Source organism: Taurulus bubalis (assembly GCF_910589615.1).
Source record: "Taurulus bubalis genome assembly, chromosome: 7".
NCBI classification, from domain to species: Eukaryota; Metazoa; Chordata; class Actinopteri; order Perciformes; family Cottidae; genus Taurulus; species Taurulus bubalis.
In genome coordinates, this window is record NC_136595.1 from 17,319,558 (window position 1) to 17,337,758 (window position 18,201).

The 18,201-nt window shown below is 41.9% G+C and overlaps 1 protein-coding gene across 1 annotated transcript in view; it reads right to left on the bottom strand.

Annotated features, from left to right (window-relative positions):
• The window catches only part of tsc22d2 (TSC22 domain family 2), a gene marked incomplete at its 5' end in the record, with an annotated part of 31,415 nt that extends 15,648 nt beyond the window's left edge, over positions 1–15,767 (bottom strand). The window contains 2 exons of the mRNA XM_079221205.1: positions 747–818; positions 14,170–15,767. Coding sequence (XP_079077331.1) covers positions 747–818; positions 14,170–15,767 — 1,670 coding nt within the window. The remainder of the gene's footprint in view (positions 1–746; positions 819–14,169) is intronic.
• Positions 15,768–18,201: the final 2,434 nt, after the last annotated feature.

Genomic DNA, 18,201 nt, shown 5'->3' on the forward strand with positions numbered 1-18,201 from the left:
TCGCAGCAGCTGAAATGTCCAGCTTGACAAGTCATTTAATTCAGTAGTTGGTCTCAAAATGTCATTTTGTTTCTTTTAACGGTGTGGGAACGCAACAATGAAGCTGCTGATAGCAGAATGTTTCTGGGAACATCTACAATCTTCATGTGATAATTTTTCAGTACATTCAGTGCTCGAGCCCTTTATCCTAAGAGCAGAAATGTGTGACACAGCATTTAAAGTAGAGATGTTTATTCTTTGTTTGTCTCTATGTGAATTTGGTTATTTACTTGCCTGCTCTCTAAATATGTTTTACTTACTAAAGCTCTTCACTTCTTGTGTAAATACATTATTTTAACCCAAACCTATCCACCACAATGGGAAATCCTAATGTTGGAAACATAATTGTACTTTCTGAAATGTTCTTCATTCAAATAAAACGTGCAACAGAGTGCAATAAATGTGTATTAAGACTTAATGCAGCTGGAGTCCGGTGGGAGCCTCAATGATATCAGAGTTAAACTTGCAAACAGTACAAGTAGAACGATCACATTACTTGTTTAAAACAAAAAATCCAAAACAAATTGATGACCGTAATTGACGTGTTTTCTGAAAAATGACTTCAAGGCTTCAGCTAAATGACAAAACGTCAAAATGGACATTTTCTTGGAAGGTGCACGAGGTTCAAGGGGTGCAGGTTCTGGTTTAGTCAGCCAGTCCAGGCGACACACACACACACACACACGTAAACACACCCGAGCTCATACCTATCGTTGACAGGCTTTAACCCTCGTAATCTGCTAGGCCGGAAAGCCTGGTAGAAAGCAGTGGACGGGTTCCTGTATTTTAATGGGGGAGGAAACAGAGACAAGAGAAACATGAGTAAAGTAAAAGGAAACATGTACTCGGAGATAGAGAAAAGAGGGAGAGAGAATAAGAATAAAGGAGGACCCTGAACCACACCGAGAGGTCAGGTCAGAGGAAATGATGATATAATCCAGATTGCCCAGCTCTTTGAAGGCACCCCATCTAGTACCATTACAACAGATCCACCCTGTATCAATGCATTATCTCTTCTTCGCAAATGCCATTTGAAATAACATGAACATTGAATAATAACTAAGGTATCAACCTAAAAAATGCTCATTTAAATAAATGTCTGTCAAGTAATTTATCGCTGAATGAGAATGACGATGGTGATGAAGCAAATGGCCCACAAACGAACATATTGCAATATTTATACACTTACAGTAGTACAAACTGGAGGTCTGAGTTTGCTGCTACTGCAAACCAAATATTTCCTAAAGCTGCAGCTTCACGTTAAAAGGAAATATGCGTTTGTCAGTTTGACACTGGCTGCTATCGTTCATCAAAAATTGACTTTTTTATTGAAACAACTGTACTTTGTTCTGCTGCACCTTTAGTGGTAAACTGAACTTACTGATACCAGCAGTAAATTCTGGTTGATTTTGCCAAATTAAATCCTGGTTGATTTTGCCAAATCAACCAGGACTGAAATCTGAAGGATTGCCACTTTAATGTGCTAAACTACCTGGCTATATTTACAGGTTGAGCTGTTAAATGTGGCAATAACATCTGAACAACTAATCAGCTTCAATCACTTGTACAGTCATGCATTCTCAAGTCTAATAACACACCGCTTTATGTTTAATACATGATTGATTGTTTTAGATAGATGTGAAACTTATATTTTTTCTCTCTTACTCCAACACATGTGTAATCATGGGATAGTGTGTGAAACTGTTTATTTACAGGAAACAATGGTCACCACTGATCAGGGATGATCTGGACAGGAAGTTAACTTTTCCCATCTATTAATGTTTATGAATTTACTAATACTCTAAAACTACTTGGCCAGACTGATTTGTAGGATAGCAAGTGAACTCTAAACAGGGGAAGTTGTCCTGATAGGAGATACAATTACGAACCACATCAAACATTTATCAGCTTTCAGGTAATTGCGAGCACAGGATGTAAATGATATAATCTCAGCCCGGGTGTCTAAATTTAAAAACAGTCCAATAAGCTTGACTACGATAAAATAGACAGCTTTATTTTAAGTAAAAGTATCGCATAGTATTATACTGCTAACATTTTCTTTGGTTTTTGGCCGACTATAAGGGTTACACTTTGGCGGACACTTTCATTTAAACCTAAAATGTCTGTTAATTGGAATTATACAAAGAGCCTATGTGTTGTAAATAAAATTGACTTTGGTGAACTATTTTAGTCAAAGTGCCTTCAAGTTCTGTGAATACATTGTCAGTATGTATGACCACGTGTATTTTGAGGTTCTCGTGACATTTGCTGCTTTACACTGATAAGCGTTTAATGATTTGATCGGCAAATTCAATTCCATTTAAAGCTTCTTATTAAACTGAAAAAGTTCAGAAAACACCAATGGCTTCAAACAAACAGGGAAACAGGGTGAAGTTTCACCTAACGGCTCACACATCGGACAAGCACATGATCCTGCTGGGTTCAAGTCCATGTTAGTTAACCTTCTGTCCACACCCGAACTGTAAAAATGTGTATAAAAGGCTTGTCTTACAAAAAGAACAGGGCTGGTCTACGAAATCGTAAAGTGGACAGTTTCATTATGTACGAGACTCTGGAGGATAAAAAGAAACAAAAGCAGGCGAGATAAGGGCATTCACTACCGTATTAGTGACTGCCGAGAGAGATTTACAGCCCAGTTTCCATATCTCAGCCCATGACAGATTTATCTGCACCACACCCCAATAAAAAGAAGCTCAAGACTTTCGGGCTTCCTCGTGCACTGGTGAGGTATTTAGACACTGCTGCAAATGTAAAGAGCTCACAAACAACACTCTTCAACACAGCGGCTGTGAGCTCGGAGCAAACATCCCTGGTTTGTTTGGGACAAGGGCAGAATGTTGTATGAGTGTTGAGTTCATGCTGCCGACAGGAGACAAGAATAGTCATTCAAGGAGAAGCTGAGAGAAAAGCAACAAATCAAAATCATGGAAATGGATATTGGAAAAGTTGGGGAAACACCGCACTGTGTGTGTGTGTGTGTGTGTGTGTGTGTGTGTGTGTGTGTGTGTGTGTGTGTGTGTGTGTGTGTGTGTGTGTGTGTGTGTGTGTGTGTGTGTGTCAACAGAAAAAGAAATATGCCAAACGTTTGCTGGTTTCATCTTTTTAACTGTGAGGATTTGGTGCTTTTCTTTGTCGTTTGATAGTAAACTGAATCCCTTTGGAACGGCTTTGGACTGGGCTTTTCTAATGGCGATATTAAACTATTTTCTGATAACCCTTATCTACATTATTATTCTACAGATTAACACGTATAAAAAATAATCATGAATTGGATCATCACTCAAAAATGTCTTATGTGCAGTATAACAAAATATCACAATTTTAAGCTTTGTTTTGGTTACTTTTTTTGACTGAAGCATTTGTTTCACAGCAATAGAAAGATCAAAATCTGACGATAATAGCCGGTGAGGTTTGATAAACGGGGTACTTTTGGCGTTTGTTTAAAGAAAACATGCCTTTCATGCTTTTCTTTTCAATCCCCCGGCGGGTTTTGTGGATAAATGTCACCTTTACACAATACAGTTGTCACATTGTGACCTGAACACATTTGGACTAGGTGAGCTGTCGCAATTTGTTTTGTTCCTGGAAGCAAATATTAAAGCGACTACAGTCAAATTGGTTCCTCAGAGTGAGGAAAGATGAAAGACAGAATGTTGTTAGGTAGGTATGCAAATTATACTATACAATTAAATTATGCCAAATACAAGCCGGGACATGAAGCCACACCTTCTGTATTAATCAACAATGAAAACTACATTATTTGTTTATCATCTTGTGAAAGCTATTATTGCAGTAGACTACTTGCTCCAGCTATTTAAATAACTTTGCCATATAATGACGAAGAATCGGTTTAAATAACTAAATACAATATTTAGATTTTAATAATATAGCAATGCGTACCATATTTACTTAGTCCTGTGCACTTTTATGGGGTGTAGTTTTTTTCTTATTTTCTAAATACATTCTGGACAGAAGTCTTTGCTGTTAAAGATAAAGCACGTGGTTGCTTAAAAATTGAGCAACCACCCTGCAAATAGATGCCAAAAAATGGACGTCACTCTCATGTTGGGCAAGCTGCCTGAAGCAAAGTCATACTATCAGATCAGCCTGGTCTCATGATGTGTGCTTGACAAGGGATTTAGCAGCCAGAACGTCCGTCAATAGAGAAGCTTTGTTTGACTCCTAATCACACATAAAGAGCCTGCCAAGTCAAACAGGAACAACTATTTGCAGCAGTATTCAAGCTTTAGGATGCATAAATTTGGTGGTAAAGGTTTTCCGAGCAGAAAATGGTCATTAAAACACTATTCTGTTACATGTTATGTAACAATGACATAACCATGATGGTTTCATGATGTTCCAGCTTCAGCAGAACAGGAACTTATAAAAACAAGCAAGTCCACATATCCCCGGGCTCTGACAGGTTAACAATCATGGCACAATGTACACAAGATGAAGACTAGAATCGCAAGCAGGATTTTGCCTGTAAAGCCCATTCAATCCTTAAGCTGCTGCATGGGCCTGAATCAACACACGCTCCCTCGGGTCACTTGAGGAAAGCCTCCGCTTTCAATGGAACGCACAATTTTAATTCCCTCCCTTTAAAATAACTTAAAAACAAGTCAAAAATGTAAAAAAAAACATAATGTCTTGCAGCACGGCACAAAAGACCAAACACGTGGCCAACACTGGGTTGTTTTCCTGCAAACAACTCTTCGATGTTGCCAAGTGCACAGAGTTGAGCAGACTTTATCCCTCCACTCATGTGACATGTATATATCTTTATTCTAACGTCCTACATACAAAACTCTCCAACTCTTTGAGGGCTGAAGCCTGATGCAGGGGGGAGGCAGAACAACACAATTGTCAGAGGGATGAGATGTGACCCAGCAGTTGGAGGCGTTCTTCTCATAATGTAGTGATTAGGAGACGCCGTGGGAGAGAGAGAGAGCGAAGAGGAGGCTCAATGGCAAACCGGGATGTGACCCTCTGCATGAGGCCGAGACTGCAGTCAGGCAAAGTCCCAGCTGTGCCGCTAACCAGCCCTGACAACACAACCCTGCCCATTCTGCTATGGGAGCGAGAAGAAAGGCTTGTCTGGGTATTTATGTCTCAACTGTCAAAACTCCAGTAAATAAGATCGCAGCTCAAGCTTTAGCAATGTTCAAGGCAGGCTCGAACACCTCAGCAAAAATGTAAAGTCTGTGTAAGATGAGCGAAAATATGTCACACTGATACGAGCATTCTCGTAAACCGAGGGTGTTAATTTCTGCTCAGGTTACACATAATTGTTACCATGAGCATAGATTACACTCAGTAGAATTTAGGATCTGGGTTTGCTCATTCAGCTAGCTGGCAGCTGATGGCACCAGCCCGGAGCTACAGAGCCACCCTACAGTATCTGCTCAATTTCACTTATCCAGGCTCAAGTTCATTGACTCTGCCAGTTAAATAAAGTGTAAAATTGGTTCCTGAAGCGTGACCCTGGCCAAGTGAACCTAGCCATACTGGCCCGAAGGTCCGTTTCTGTCTCGGCTTGTCAGCTGCTGCGTAATAACACCGGCCTGTCACTCTCCAGTGACTTTGCCTGGGGTTGCCCAGGAAGGCCAGGCGAGTGGACATGCTGCAGATTCATTCTAAAGTTAAAAAAAACAATATATATATAAAAAAACAATAAGTTCTTCCCAGCTGTATTGCCGGTTGTCTGTGCATTCAAAGCACTAGCAGATTCCTCAGCAAACTCCTTTCACATACCACTGAGTGTCTTTTGACATTACATTGGCTGTACGCTATGCCGAATGGCCCGCACAGGTCATAAATCTCTCTTAAATATCTATTATATTATATATTTGCATGTATTGGTGATAGGTTTCTCAAGAGAAAAATAATGTGTAAGATAACATTGAAACACACATTATGACGGCGTTAAAAATTACCCATATTTGGACTGAATAGAGCTTGAAAACATCACAATGTAAGTCAACGCAACCTCTGTTAACGTTAACCGTTGGCTCCACATTAAACTTGGAGGCTGAATCAGCTGAAGAAGACAGAGGCATGACCGTGTGAAAGTTCAGAATGAGTCCGTCATCACACCTCACCATCAAAGAGTCTTATCAGAGACTTATTTCAAAAGTGGCAGCAGTTACACAACAAACACTAAAACATAAATCACATAATTGCAGGAAGTTATTTGTTGCAACAGAGGAGATAAATCATATCACCTGGACGGCCTCTCTGGGTGTAATTGAGGACGACTTTATGCACTTATGACAAATCAAACCTGATTCAGTGGTAAGCTAAAGCACCGTCTGTTCGGCACCGCCAAATAAACCGTTGTCAGTCTACCCAGCCACAATGACTCACGTCCCGTTTCCTTGCGAAAATCTGCTCATTGTAAGACAGTGGAGGAGGTGGAGTGGTTTACTGCGGACGAGAGGAGACACTCGAGACAAAGTTGACTTGAGAAAAAGAAGAGGAAGACAACAGTGTTTAACAGAATAGAAAAGCGGACATCAAAGCAAAGCAGGAAACGTAGGTTCTTGTAAAAACCTCCACCTCTCTCAGCTGAAGGAGAGAAAGAAAAAAAATGCCCGAGAGGTTTTTCATTGCCTGCCTCGAACTTGCAGATTAGATATGACCTTAATTAGCCTTCAGAGCAGGTTTCTTACGTGTTTTACTCAAGTAAAAAAATACTTGAGTGAATCCACTGATTAACCTTCACAACATGACACGATTGATATAGAGTTACTATGAATATGAATGAATATGATTATATAGATGTTATAAATTCCCTGTTTAAGTAATTTTTCAAGCAAAAATGGCAAAAGATCCCTAATTCCAGCTTCTCAGTTGTGAGGATTTGCTGCTTTCTTTGTGATATGACGGTCAAGACAAAGAAATACGCTTTCACCTACTGTAATCGGGAGACGTCACCTTGGGCTTTAAGAGGTTGGGAAGGAAATCTCACAATGTTGTAGAACAAACAAATAATCAAAATAATTGCAAGATAAATTAGTTCGGAAAATGATAAATGAATTACAGCCCTTATTACATCTGCCCATTTCACATATCTGACCAATATATTGAATATTTTCTCGTAATTCCTCAAGGATGATCGAAAACAAGGGATCCTTAGAATTGTTCATCTTATGTTAAAAATTAATTTCGACCGAAACTCTCAAATGTTCAGCCTCAAAGAACAATCGCAACCTATTAGTTATAACTTCTCAGTTGAGTAAAATGATCAAGCAATGTGTCATCCATAAATTCACAACAGTAAAAACTGAATTAAAGGATCATCTTCTGTCCTAAAAGTGACGTGCCTCACTGTGTGTGGACTTTAATACCCAGAGACAATCAGTTAGGAAGAAGTTTGGGACGGACTGGGAAGAAAAAAAAATAAACGCAGTCATTGAATGGCAAATGAAAAAAACAAAGAAAAAAAGCTCCCAGACCCTGGAGACGCCGGGAAGACGCCAAAAAATGGGCACTCCCTGAAATCTCTCATTCACCCTTTCTTCAAACTTGGAGCCACTCTTCAACTCTCTCAGCCAATCCCACACTGTCATACCACGACACTCACTCACACACACACACCAAGAGAACACACGAACAGTCACAAGCACCAGTGAGCCACATCAGTAGACGAGACCCATTGAAAGCAAGCGAGAGCTCAGAGAGAGGATGGGTGACTCAAATGCAGCTGCCTGCCATGCTTTCCACACATCCTCATTACTCACTATTCAGTCCTCTCGGAGTTCTGTGGGGCCGCAGGCTCTGAAACCCTGTTGTTCAGCCCTTGCTTCCCACTCTAGAAAACTAAATAACTGAGACACCCATCTCCACATTTTCTCTAGGAACTGTTCTGCTTATTTAGAGCTAAATACATTTATATCCCACAGACTTAGTCAAACTTCTTCTCCATGCCTCAGGACTGAGCTCTGATCAGCCTTAAAAGCCTTTCTCTATAAAACCATTTAATTTACCTACAAATGCTAAGCATTTCCTTTCTTCTCCTCTTTCTTGATTGTGTTTTACTTGTTCTGAAATATACATTTCACCCCTGTACTTTCAGATGTATTACTGCTCATCATTAGCATAAGACAAACTCTGAGATGAGACCAGTTCTGCACAGTGGTTGTTCTCTCCCTTTCACTTCCTCAATTTTGCATGAGAATATCCGACTTTACTGTAAACCAGCAGGGTAAGAGACACCAAAAATCGGAAATACGAGACTACTTCTGAGGAAACTGAAGCACCAGAGATGCCAAGAAGGGTGTCTTTTTAAGCACACTTATTGCCAGACAATTCAAACTGATTCAGATCCGTTAAACATATCCACCGCAAATGGTGTGAATCGAGCTGCAGTTTGAGATCAACAACAGCAGGCATACGTCAATGGCACAATAAACAGGTGCTTAGTTTGGATAAACTTCAACTTTAAGCAAATTTTTCATGGTGATCATTAGGGCTGCAACTAAACATTGTATGTATTATGGTTTACCGCTTTGTCTTTAATACAACAGAAAATAAAAAATAGCCATCGCAATTTCTGAAACAATTGGTAAATGGATGTACATCTAGTCTTCCAACGACTAGAAAGCGCTTTAATAATACATGACATCATTCACACACTGATGGCTACCATGCAAGGTGCCACCTGCCCATCAGGACTGTCTAACATTCACACAGGCACAGCGACGGGAGCAGCTTGGGGTGTGTCTTGCACAAGAACACATCGACATGGACTAGCGGAGTCGGGGATCGAACCATCGATCCTTTGATTGAAGGATTACCCTGTTCTTCCACTGAGCCACAACAGGATGATGCCTTCAGATATCTGGTTTTCCTGGCAACAAGTTCAAAACCCGCAAGAAATTGAGTATAGTATCACATAACAGGAAAGGCAGCACAAGCTTACATCTGAGACGCTTGAACTGGGGTTGACGTTTAAGTGTGAAAAAGAACTTAAAAAATGAACTGATTATACATTTTTGATCGACAGTATAAACCAGAAACCCTGACAGAGTATGCCAGGCAGACACACAGCTGACAACCTCGCAAATAAACTAATCGATGCAGTGGAGACCTGCGGGGAAATTGGCTGCTAACTCTCCCATTCGGATGAGAGTTGTGATGTTTTTTGCGTCGGGTTATCGTTGCAGCTCAGCAGCTGTAACTGCCGCGCTCCTTCATCTTGTCAGTTAACAGTTTATGTAATCGGTTTTAAAAAAAAATGCACACAATGTCTTCACTGCTGTATTTCCAAAAGGTATGCTAACTGCAGCCTTTTCCCTTCTTAAAACTCACTTTACAATATTATTAGCAAACCACAAAGTATGATGTGTACTTTTCTCTTCTTCACTGATTGTTACCATGGATCTTAGTCCCGTAGCCAGCCAGGCTGACTATTTAAGCTTAAAATAAGTCTGTCTCTATTTTTGTGAAAAGGCCTAATTTGCATTACACTGATCTAAGAGCATCATCAAGACAGGCTGAGCACTTCAGACCAGTCAAAAATCTCCCATGGTCAGTTATCCTCACTGTCGGAAAATGTGGCATTAAGCTTCTGAAAACGCAGACATAACCGATATTTGTTAACATCAAATATTGGGACACATACAGTGAAGCATTGCTCAATCTCTCAGCTCAACATAGCCGACCCTACTCCATGTTCAAAGTACAGACTGGTAACAAGGGCAAATTACTTGGTGCTTACTTAACATGTTGCAAACACTCAAAAGAGGAGTTTGTCTGTTTTGCACCGAGACCATTTTGGAAAAAACAACAAACACTAACAGTTTACACACTGTCCTTGTTCCTGGAATAGCCTGCAACATACTCTGCGGCTGATTCAATGGTCCGGGCTTCCAGGAGAAACTAAGTTAGTTACGGCAGGCCACCAGGAGCGTGGTTGTTTACTTGCTTTGGCAGGTCCACTCTAATTGGAAGTGATCCCCTGACCCACATCTTGCCGAGATAACAGGGTGGGTCCTGCTATACCAACTTATTCAACCGCTTCGCCTCACACTGTTGGCCTCTTCATCTGATCTTTGAAACTTTAGAAACATATTACAAACCTGACAAAATTAAACACGAGTCACTGTACCATCACAAAATGAGGACATTACTGTTGCTCTGCCTCTTTGTGTTGTTTTTCTGGAACAGGGACAAATTAGTTGAAAACTGTTGATTAGTTATTTGAGGGTAGTTTCAGGAGACATCATTAAAAACCACACTGTTCAGTAAATATGCATCTATTTTTAAAAAACTCCAAAACTTTCACTAAAATAAAAAAAAAAAGAAAAGAGATTTTGGTGTATGAACTAAGGTTTCTCTCCTGGTTACTTAAACTATAAAAGACAATTATGTTAATTTATAGCCAAAAATTGCAGCCGTTTAGAAGCAGAGAGCGAGAGTGTTAAAACCTCAGTTAGGGACTGACAAAAAAAACAAAACAAGAGACAGAACAGACTGGAGGCAGGGCCAGCGGTCCAGCCCAAAAACAGAGCTGATGCAGACCCGTCTGCTCAGCCCGGGGCGTCCCACAATCACAGCCATTCAGAGCTCCTGGAATGTATCCCCTGGAAGTTCAGGCAGGTCAGCTATCTGTGGAAAATAAGCTGCTCCCTTGTTTCCAGGCACTGCGGCAACCAAACTACAACCCCCAACCTGACTCTCCATCCCACCCTGTCCTCACTCCCTCCCCCTAGGTGTTTAACTGAACACGTGTGTATTCAGACTCACAAAACCTTTGACAATTTGATGTCACTCAACTCTAGGCATGAAAAACAAGAGCCTTCATAGCTTAAACTTTAAAGTCATGAGCAGAGGTAAAAACTCTGTTCATCTGCCCAGCATTCAACACTACTGTTTGTTCGACTGAACAAAAGGACTCACTGCAAGTGTCTCTTCACAAAATCACTCTCCACCAGTCGAACCATTGTTTTCCAAACTGCAGGAGCCACTGCACTCGCCCCAGTTGGTGGTGGGACGACTCACAATTTCCACCAAGATGAACTCGCACACACTTTGCAGTTGACCTTCCACTCCGATTACAACTTTGTGACATTCGATGTGCGTGAGGAGAAATTAATCTTGTGGCTATTTGAGTTTCCACAACAGCATGGTGACTTCATATGTTGGCTATCAGACTTGTGGATGAGGTTTATCAATTTGGCAGCTGGTTTAGTTCCGTTTGGTTGGACCAAGTTCATTGGCTTCTTTGCCGATACGAGTGGCAGCCTTTTAATCTGGCAGAAACAAACTACAGTTTTTAAAACATTTCTTGTGACTAGATGGGGGTCAGTTTGAATCACCATACTGATAGGAACAATGACCTTCCACTAGCCTCTTATTTCACACTCTTCAACAGCCAAAAGCAGACTGTAGCTGAATGAGGTCTCTCAAGTGTGAATGTGTAGGCTATATATGCAGATAGGTGAGTAATGGAAATGTTTCAAATCTAACAGGCGCAACTTCACATCACCCGTGGAAGATATTCATTTGCGCCAACATCACTACCATTTTCAGCTTTTTAATAAGACTGAGACACTGGGGCTGTCTCAATAAAGACAGCAAACAGGCTGTTGTGAGAGAGTGAGGGTGGGTGAAGTGTGTGCAGTCCCCCGAGCACACACTTCAGATGACAGAGGAAGACTCAAATGAAAGCAAGAATGTGTAATTAAAGGTGGAGGTATGGTAGTGATAGAGGGATTCTTACAACAATACAAATTAATCCAAGAAAAGATAAATAATTGGGGTGTCCATAAATCATTAATGATATATTATTCATTGGCATTATCAAACCAAGTTAGTCACTTTGATTCCAGCTCAGTTATGCTGCTCTGGATAACATGTAATAGAATAATACAGTAAATTGTATCTCTGAATTAACTTCAGACTGCATTTTTCTTTGCTGTACAATTAAGATACCACTTTTCTTCAGCTTGATAAATGTAAAATGTGATGGGTTTATTTGTCTTACTTTACTTGAGATGCTAATCATTCCACACTGAGGGGAAATCATTCTAATCTCACAACTCCACACCCACAATGCTTTGTTCCATTTTTATGATGGACTCTAACTCAAAACAGAACCAAACAATGAAACTTGGAAAAGATTCCTTGACGATGCTCAGCTCGTGCTCAAAACAAGGCACCACTGACAACAGTTTGTAAATCTATGTCCTGTTGTATTAGTTTTTTGGTCCTTGCATAGTTTTATAGGAAAGTTATGAGTTAACAAGGCATTTAAATTACAACGATGTTCAAAAGGTTTAGTGCAAAGTGATCAACAAGCAAAACAGTCAAGAAAGCTTGGGTCAGATCCAGTTCGTTGTTGACTCAACTTGCAGCCATGCTGTTTAACTTATCTTTCTAAAAAAGTAGTTACAAAGTGTGGCTGAAGCACTACTGGCTATGTAGCAAATTGTTCAAATGGCAAAGGGTCAATTATAACAGCCCTATGTGGGACCCTATTTCACTCTTTAACTTGTGACAAGTGTGCAGTTTCAAGTATCTAAAATGTACATTCTCATGGAAAAAAAAATATGAGGAAATGTGCAGAGAAGAGGACTTTAATCTGTAACAAGTCAGCAACAGCTTGTTAAACCGATGTGTCAACATGGACAGGCCTAACAAGGACTCGTCTGAGAGCCACCGCAGAAGGCAGACATCGATCGTCCTGCTGGTTCAGTCTGGCCATGTCATCCCTGCCACAGACAGCTTACGTGCCTGCTATCATTGCAACAGGTGTGTGTTTGTGCACCCGTTTGTCAGTCCTCTCTACCTCCCTGTTGGCCCTGTCCTGTCCTGCTGCCAGCATTACCATAGCGACACAGACAGCCACTGATGTCACCCCTCTTCCACACACACACACAAATGACTAGGAAACGGGCACTGGCTGTTCCTCTCATGAAATCAGTGACACGTACAAGTTTCTGCCCTCAGCACACAAGCAGCCCATGTGTAACGCTGCTGGAATAAAGCATCTTGGTAAACAATGATTAGCCTCAGGAATAACTAGGCTACGAGTGACAAAAATCAGGTTTCGCCTCTTAAAGCACACACAAATGCTTCCTCCTCTGGCAGAACCATTCATAATGACCACTGAAGAACAGAGCACACAATTCATTCAGGATAGACAATGTGTGTGAGTGTGTGTGTGTGTGTGTGTGTGTGTGTGTGTGTGTGTGTGTGTGTGTGTTCTCATCTAGGTAATTATTGGCTCAAACATCTCCTCTCCAACACTCCTCTGCTTGCTTGTAATGGCAAAGAGTGGCAACACTTCCGCTAAAGCTATGTGATGGCCATCTGACAGACCCTAAAAATAGCTACAGTGTGTACATTATAAGAGTACTGGAGGAGAGTGAAGCAGAGTTGGTATTTAAAAAAGGTATAAAGTTGGGAGGCTGGGATTGCTGCCCATGGCAATTTGGCTAGCAGTCTCTCCTAGACAGACAGCAGAAAGAAAAAAAACGGCAACGTTTGGAGAGTTATTCCCTTCTCAGCTCCAAAACACAGCTACTGCGTGTGTTGTAACTTTTTCAAATGCTTGTTAACGCACCCAAAACACAAACAGTCTGTATGGAGGCTTGAGTGAGGGGAATGTTGTTTTGTAAAGAGGCAAGTCACTATGCATTGTTTTGTGGGTTGCCCATCATTGACAAAGACAGAATATCCCATCTCTGCCCGTTTTCATTGGCTCACTACACCTCTAACACCTCCTTCCTCTCAATGTATAACTTCACACATAGAAACAAAATTAAAAATAAGCGCTTTGTTTCATTGATCCTTGAGTACAACCAAACATGTTATCGTTAGTGTGCCTAATTTTGGCACTGGTGAAGGGAGAAGTTTACTGTGTGACCACAGTGCAGAACAATGCAACATGGATGTTTAATAGGAGGGTAAACTTCCATATACACACTTACTACCTCCCACAAGTTATCAGTGCTGCTCCAAGTTAAGACTGTATCTTATTTCGCTCATATATTCAGGCAAAGTGATAAATATCTCACATCCAAACAAAAAAAGAAGAAGTGGTAAACAACATTTATGGAAGTGGAATTGTTTCACAAATATATTCGTATTATACCCTCTTACCTGTCCTCATCCACATCCATTGTAATATGGATGCCAAACAGGCTGTTGACAGCAGGATTGGGCAGATTGAGACCCTCGCCGATGAAAGGCTTTATACCATCTTTCCCTGTCACCACAATGGCACTGTGAGGATGGGCATCAGACTTCAGCCTGCTATCTTCTATCTGGTTTCTGAAGATGAATGGAAGGCCTCCTCCGTGGGCTCCTTGGGGCATAAAAAGTCCTCCCGTGCCAGGCGCCTGACTTTGCACTCCTGGAGGGGTGTTGGTGGTACTGGGCACTGTGGCAGGTGCGTTCTGGACACAGCTGTGGGAGGTGGTGGAAGGTGCTGGGGCTGTGCCTAACCCTCCTGAAGGCTGAGTCTGGCTCATATGCTGCTGTTGGCCACTTCCTTGGAGGATGGCTGCCATGGCTGATGCATTTCCTACTTGCAGTAGGAGACCCAGGGCTGAGGCTGCCTCTCCGCCAAGCCCTTGGTGTGCTGGACCAGCAGGGGTGATTAGAGGCGATGGTACCTGGCTAGATAGAGGCCCCACAGGGAGAGTAGACATGGGAAGGTTCTGAGTGCTTGAGACAAATTGCTGCTGACTATAGTCCGGCTGACCAGTGGAGAGGCCAGTAGGATGAGTAGAATAGGCAAACTGCTGGGCCTGCATGGCAGGAGGCATAATGGGAGTCGCCTGATGCATGGCACCATGGTGTACACCATTGAGGCTGTTAGAGAGGAAGTTCTGGGGAGCAACAGGCTGCATATTGACCTGAGCATGTTGTGGTTGCTGTGATGCTGTAGTCGTATACCCTGTGGGCTGGAAGGCACTTGCTCCGCTCCCTAAGTGAGGAGCCAAGCCGTAGCCTTGCTGCAGAGGCTCTGAAGGGTGGGTGGGGTGCGCGACAGAGTAGCCACTGTCCGTGGTGTTCTCCAAAGTCTGTGCAGAAAAAGCACTGCTCGTGACCACAGAGTTAATGGCGGGCCCTAACCCACTGTCCCGGTCTATACTGTGATCAGGGGTTACAGTTGGCTTTATGTTATCAACAGTTCGATTAACATTAGAATCTGAATCTCTCTCATAGAACTCAGTACATGTCCACCTGCCCCGTCTGAAGGGTTCTCCAGTACCATGGTCAAGTTTAATGACCCTGAAACGGGAACTGCAGCTGGTGTTCACGGGAGCTGTGTGAGCTACACTGGTAGAGACAGAGGCAGCAGGGACTGTATTGTTGACCGACGGATGGGAGGCTGAGCTCGGGACAAAGGGTTGAGTTGTAGCTGGCACAGGCGCTCCTAAAGTATGTGGAGTGGCACGACCAGTGCCTATACTTTTATAAGAGAGACCCCCGTTTACAGGCGCTGTGGTGGGCGGCTGGCCGTCCTGAGGCTCTCCCATGTTGTTTAAGGTTTCCTCGGATGAACTCCTCTCACAAACCCCGAGGTCGGTCCGACAAACGTCAAATATTTCCGACGAGACGTCCTCAGTCCGAGACTCGTCCGGATCGTCGAGGCTTTCGGTGTCGTCAGTGATGCTGCTGGCCGCCACCTGAGCCTGCGTTACACTCGTGATCTGGAAACAACTTTTCTTCTTCGCCGGCATTTTCGACATGTTGACTACCTGCGTAAAGTCTGTCTTCTTCCAGATGAAACAAAGTGCTGGACTAATGTCCTGCGAAGTAATTCACAGCTGAGGGATATGACACAGACACGTACAGTCACAGGACGTTTCCATTCCGTACCTCTCCCTCCCTCTTCTCGGAGAAAAGTGTCACAACCGAAGCCGGACCCCCGAAAACTCGCGAAACGTTCCGCGGTGTCCGGTCACAGCACGCGTTTGACTGACGCTCCTATTACGGCCTCTCTGACACCCGGTCGGCCTTCCCAGTGTCCCGACAGCGGAGTTGCAAACAGGCCCTTGTCAAAGTTCTTGTTCAGCAGCTGCTACCGGTACTTTAGTCTGAGGCGGGCCCGGTCTCGCAGCCCTCTTCTCTCTCAGCTATATGTATTTATCACTGACTAGCTAAGTTAGCTGATGTTAGCTAGTTTCCCATACCTCGGTACCAGCATGTGGGAAATCATGATGTAAACAAATCCATTGTCTTTCCAAAAAGAGTATATAGTCCAGCGGTAGACAGAGAACACGTCTCAAAGTCTGTGAAGTTGTGCCTCTCGTCGTGTGGACAGCTCACGTTTGGCAGCTGCTCCTAGCAGCTAGCTGACAGATAACCACTTTACCACAGCCGCAGAAAGCTAACGCGCAGCTAACTCCTGCCTGCCGCTCATACCCCAACCACTCGACAAGATGGCAAGAGCGAAGTGCATCCTGGGTATTGAGGTCAAACTAGTTTTCTGTTATCTCAACAAAAAAAAACACAATGTCATAGACGTGTATCGTATAGTCCGCTCATGAAGTTGTTGCGGCTGTATTTAATTTTAAAATAGCTTAGTAAGTTTTTATGTGACTAATAAATTGTCTCTGAACGATCTTTGTCGCCGTCGTCACTTCCGGTTAACGTCCCACCCGGCAGATGCAGGAAATAGATCGCCAGCAGTCGGCAGATGTTAGTCATGGGCTGATGTAGGGTTTATAAATTAGAGATTGTACATTCGGATAATCTCATGAATTACAAATACAGTTTAACAAGTATACAATTGTCTTTACTGTTGCTTATAATACAGCTATAATCTGAAACAATTCATATTTAAATGGACCGTAGGATGTCTGATCTCGCCTGACAGAAGCAGCAGTCGGTTTTCGGAAACTTCTGACTCATTTATTCAGACACTTGAGTCATAATCCTATTGCTTACTTGGCATCATTTTACTCACCGAATGTTACATTCATAAACGCACGTACATAAATGTACAGGTTTGTGTGTGGCTGTGAGATTAATAATACTGTGCATGCTGTAATGTTGGTCACTGAGCACACGTGTATATTTGACACAAAACAACATAAAGACACTCAAGAAGGTAGATAAGAATTAAACGAAAAACATAAATTGAACAAAAATGATTATTTCATGTAATTATGTATTAGCTATAGCAAAGCAGTCTCAACTCACATATCTTGTGTGAAAGTAAATTTTCAACTGATTGTTAGACACCAGCACACACCTCGCCCTTTCAGTATAAAGATGGTCTGAAAAGGCTGAAATACAACAAAACCATCGATCACATAAGGATTTTACCTGCCAACGTAATATTCTACCAATTATATTATTACAGACACATAAAACACTAGTTCAGCACATTGCCATGTCGAGCCAGTTAGTAACATAGACAGAAAGTATTTTTCTAGTTGCCGGTGTTCATATCATGTCCAGGAAGCAGGAAACGCCTCATACATATAGCACATGACTATTGTGACCCCTAAGGGTAAAGCACAAAACAAAGCACATTCAATCATCAAATGGAATACATTGTCTTATGTTTGGTATTTGAAGTTTCTTCCTCCAATTTTAACTAAGATTATTGCATGTGGTATGTCATTAGAGGCCAATTTTTCAATGAATAGATATCAAATATGTTCTTTGCCAACACATTTGTTCTTGAGAAACCTTTATGATTTACAGTTTCCTCCGAGTTACACCCATATATTAGATTTTGACTCTGCACGAAGACTGTATGATTACTGTACTTTCTATCCATTACATTTTTTCAGTTGACATTTGACCCCTAGTCTTGCTAGGATGAAATAAGTTTCATCATCACACTTTAATGTATAACTATAGCAAGTAAAACTGAGTCCCAAACTGCAGCACACATAAGACAGAACTATTTACAATTTGAAACAGATATTTGAAATAGTTAAGTAGGTTGAAGGCTGTAAAACACTTCTTATTAGGAGATTGTAATGCATCCTTAAGACACTGCTCAGATCATTTTAAAATGCACACCTTTATTCATACTGTATGACCATGATGACTCATGACTTTGGCAGCTTGCGTAACGTGTAAGGTGTGAATGACGCACAGAGGTTTAAATGTTTTGGACTCCCCAGCATCAGTAATACTGATGTAACTGTTGGATAAGAGGATATT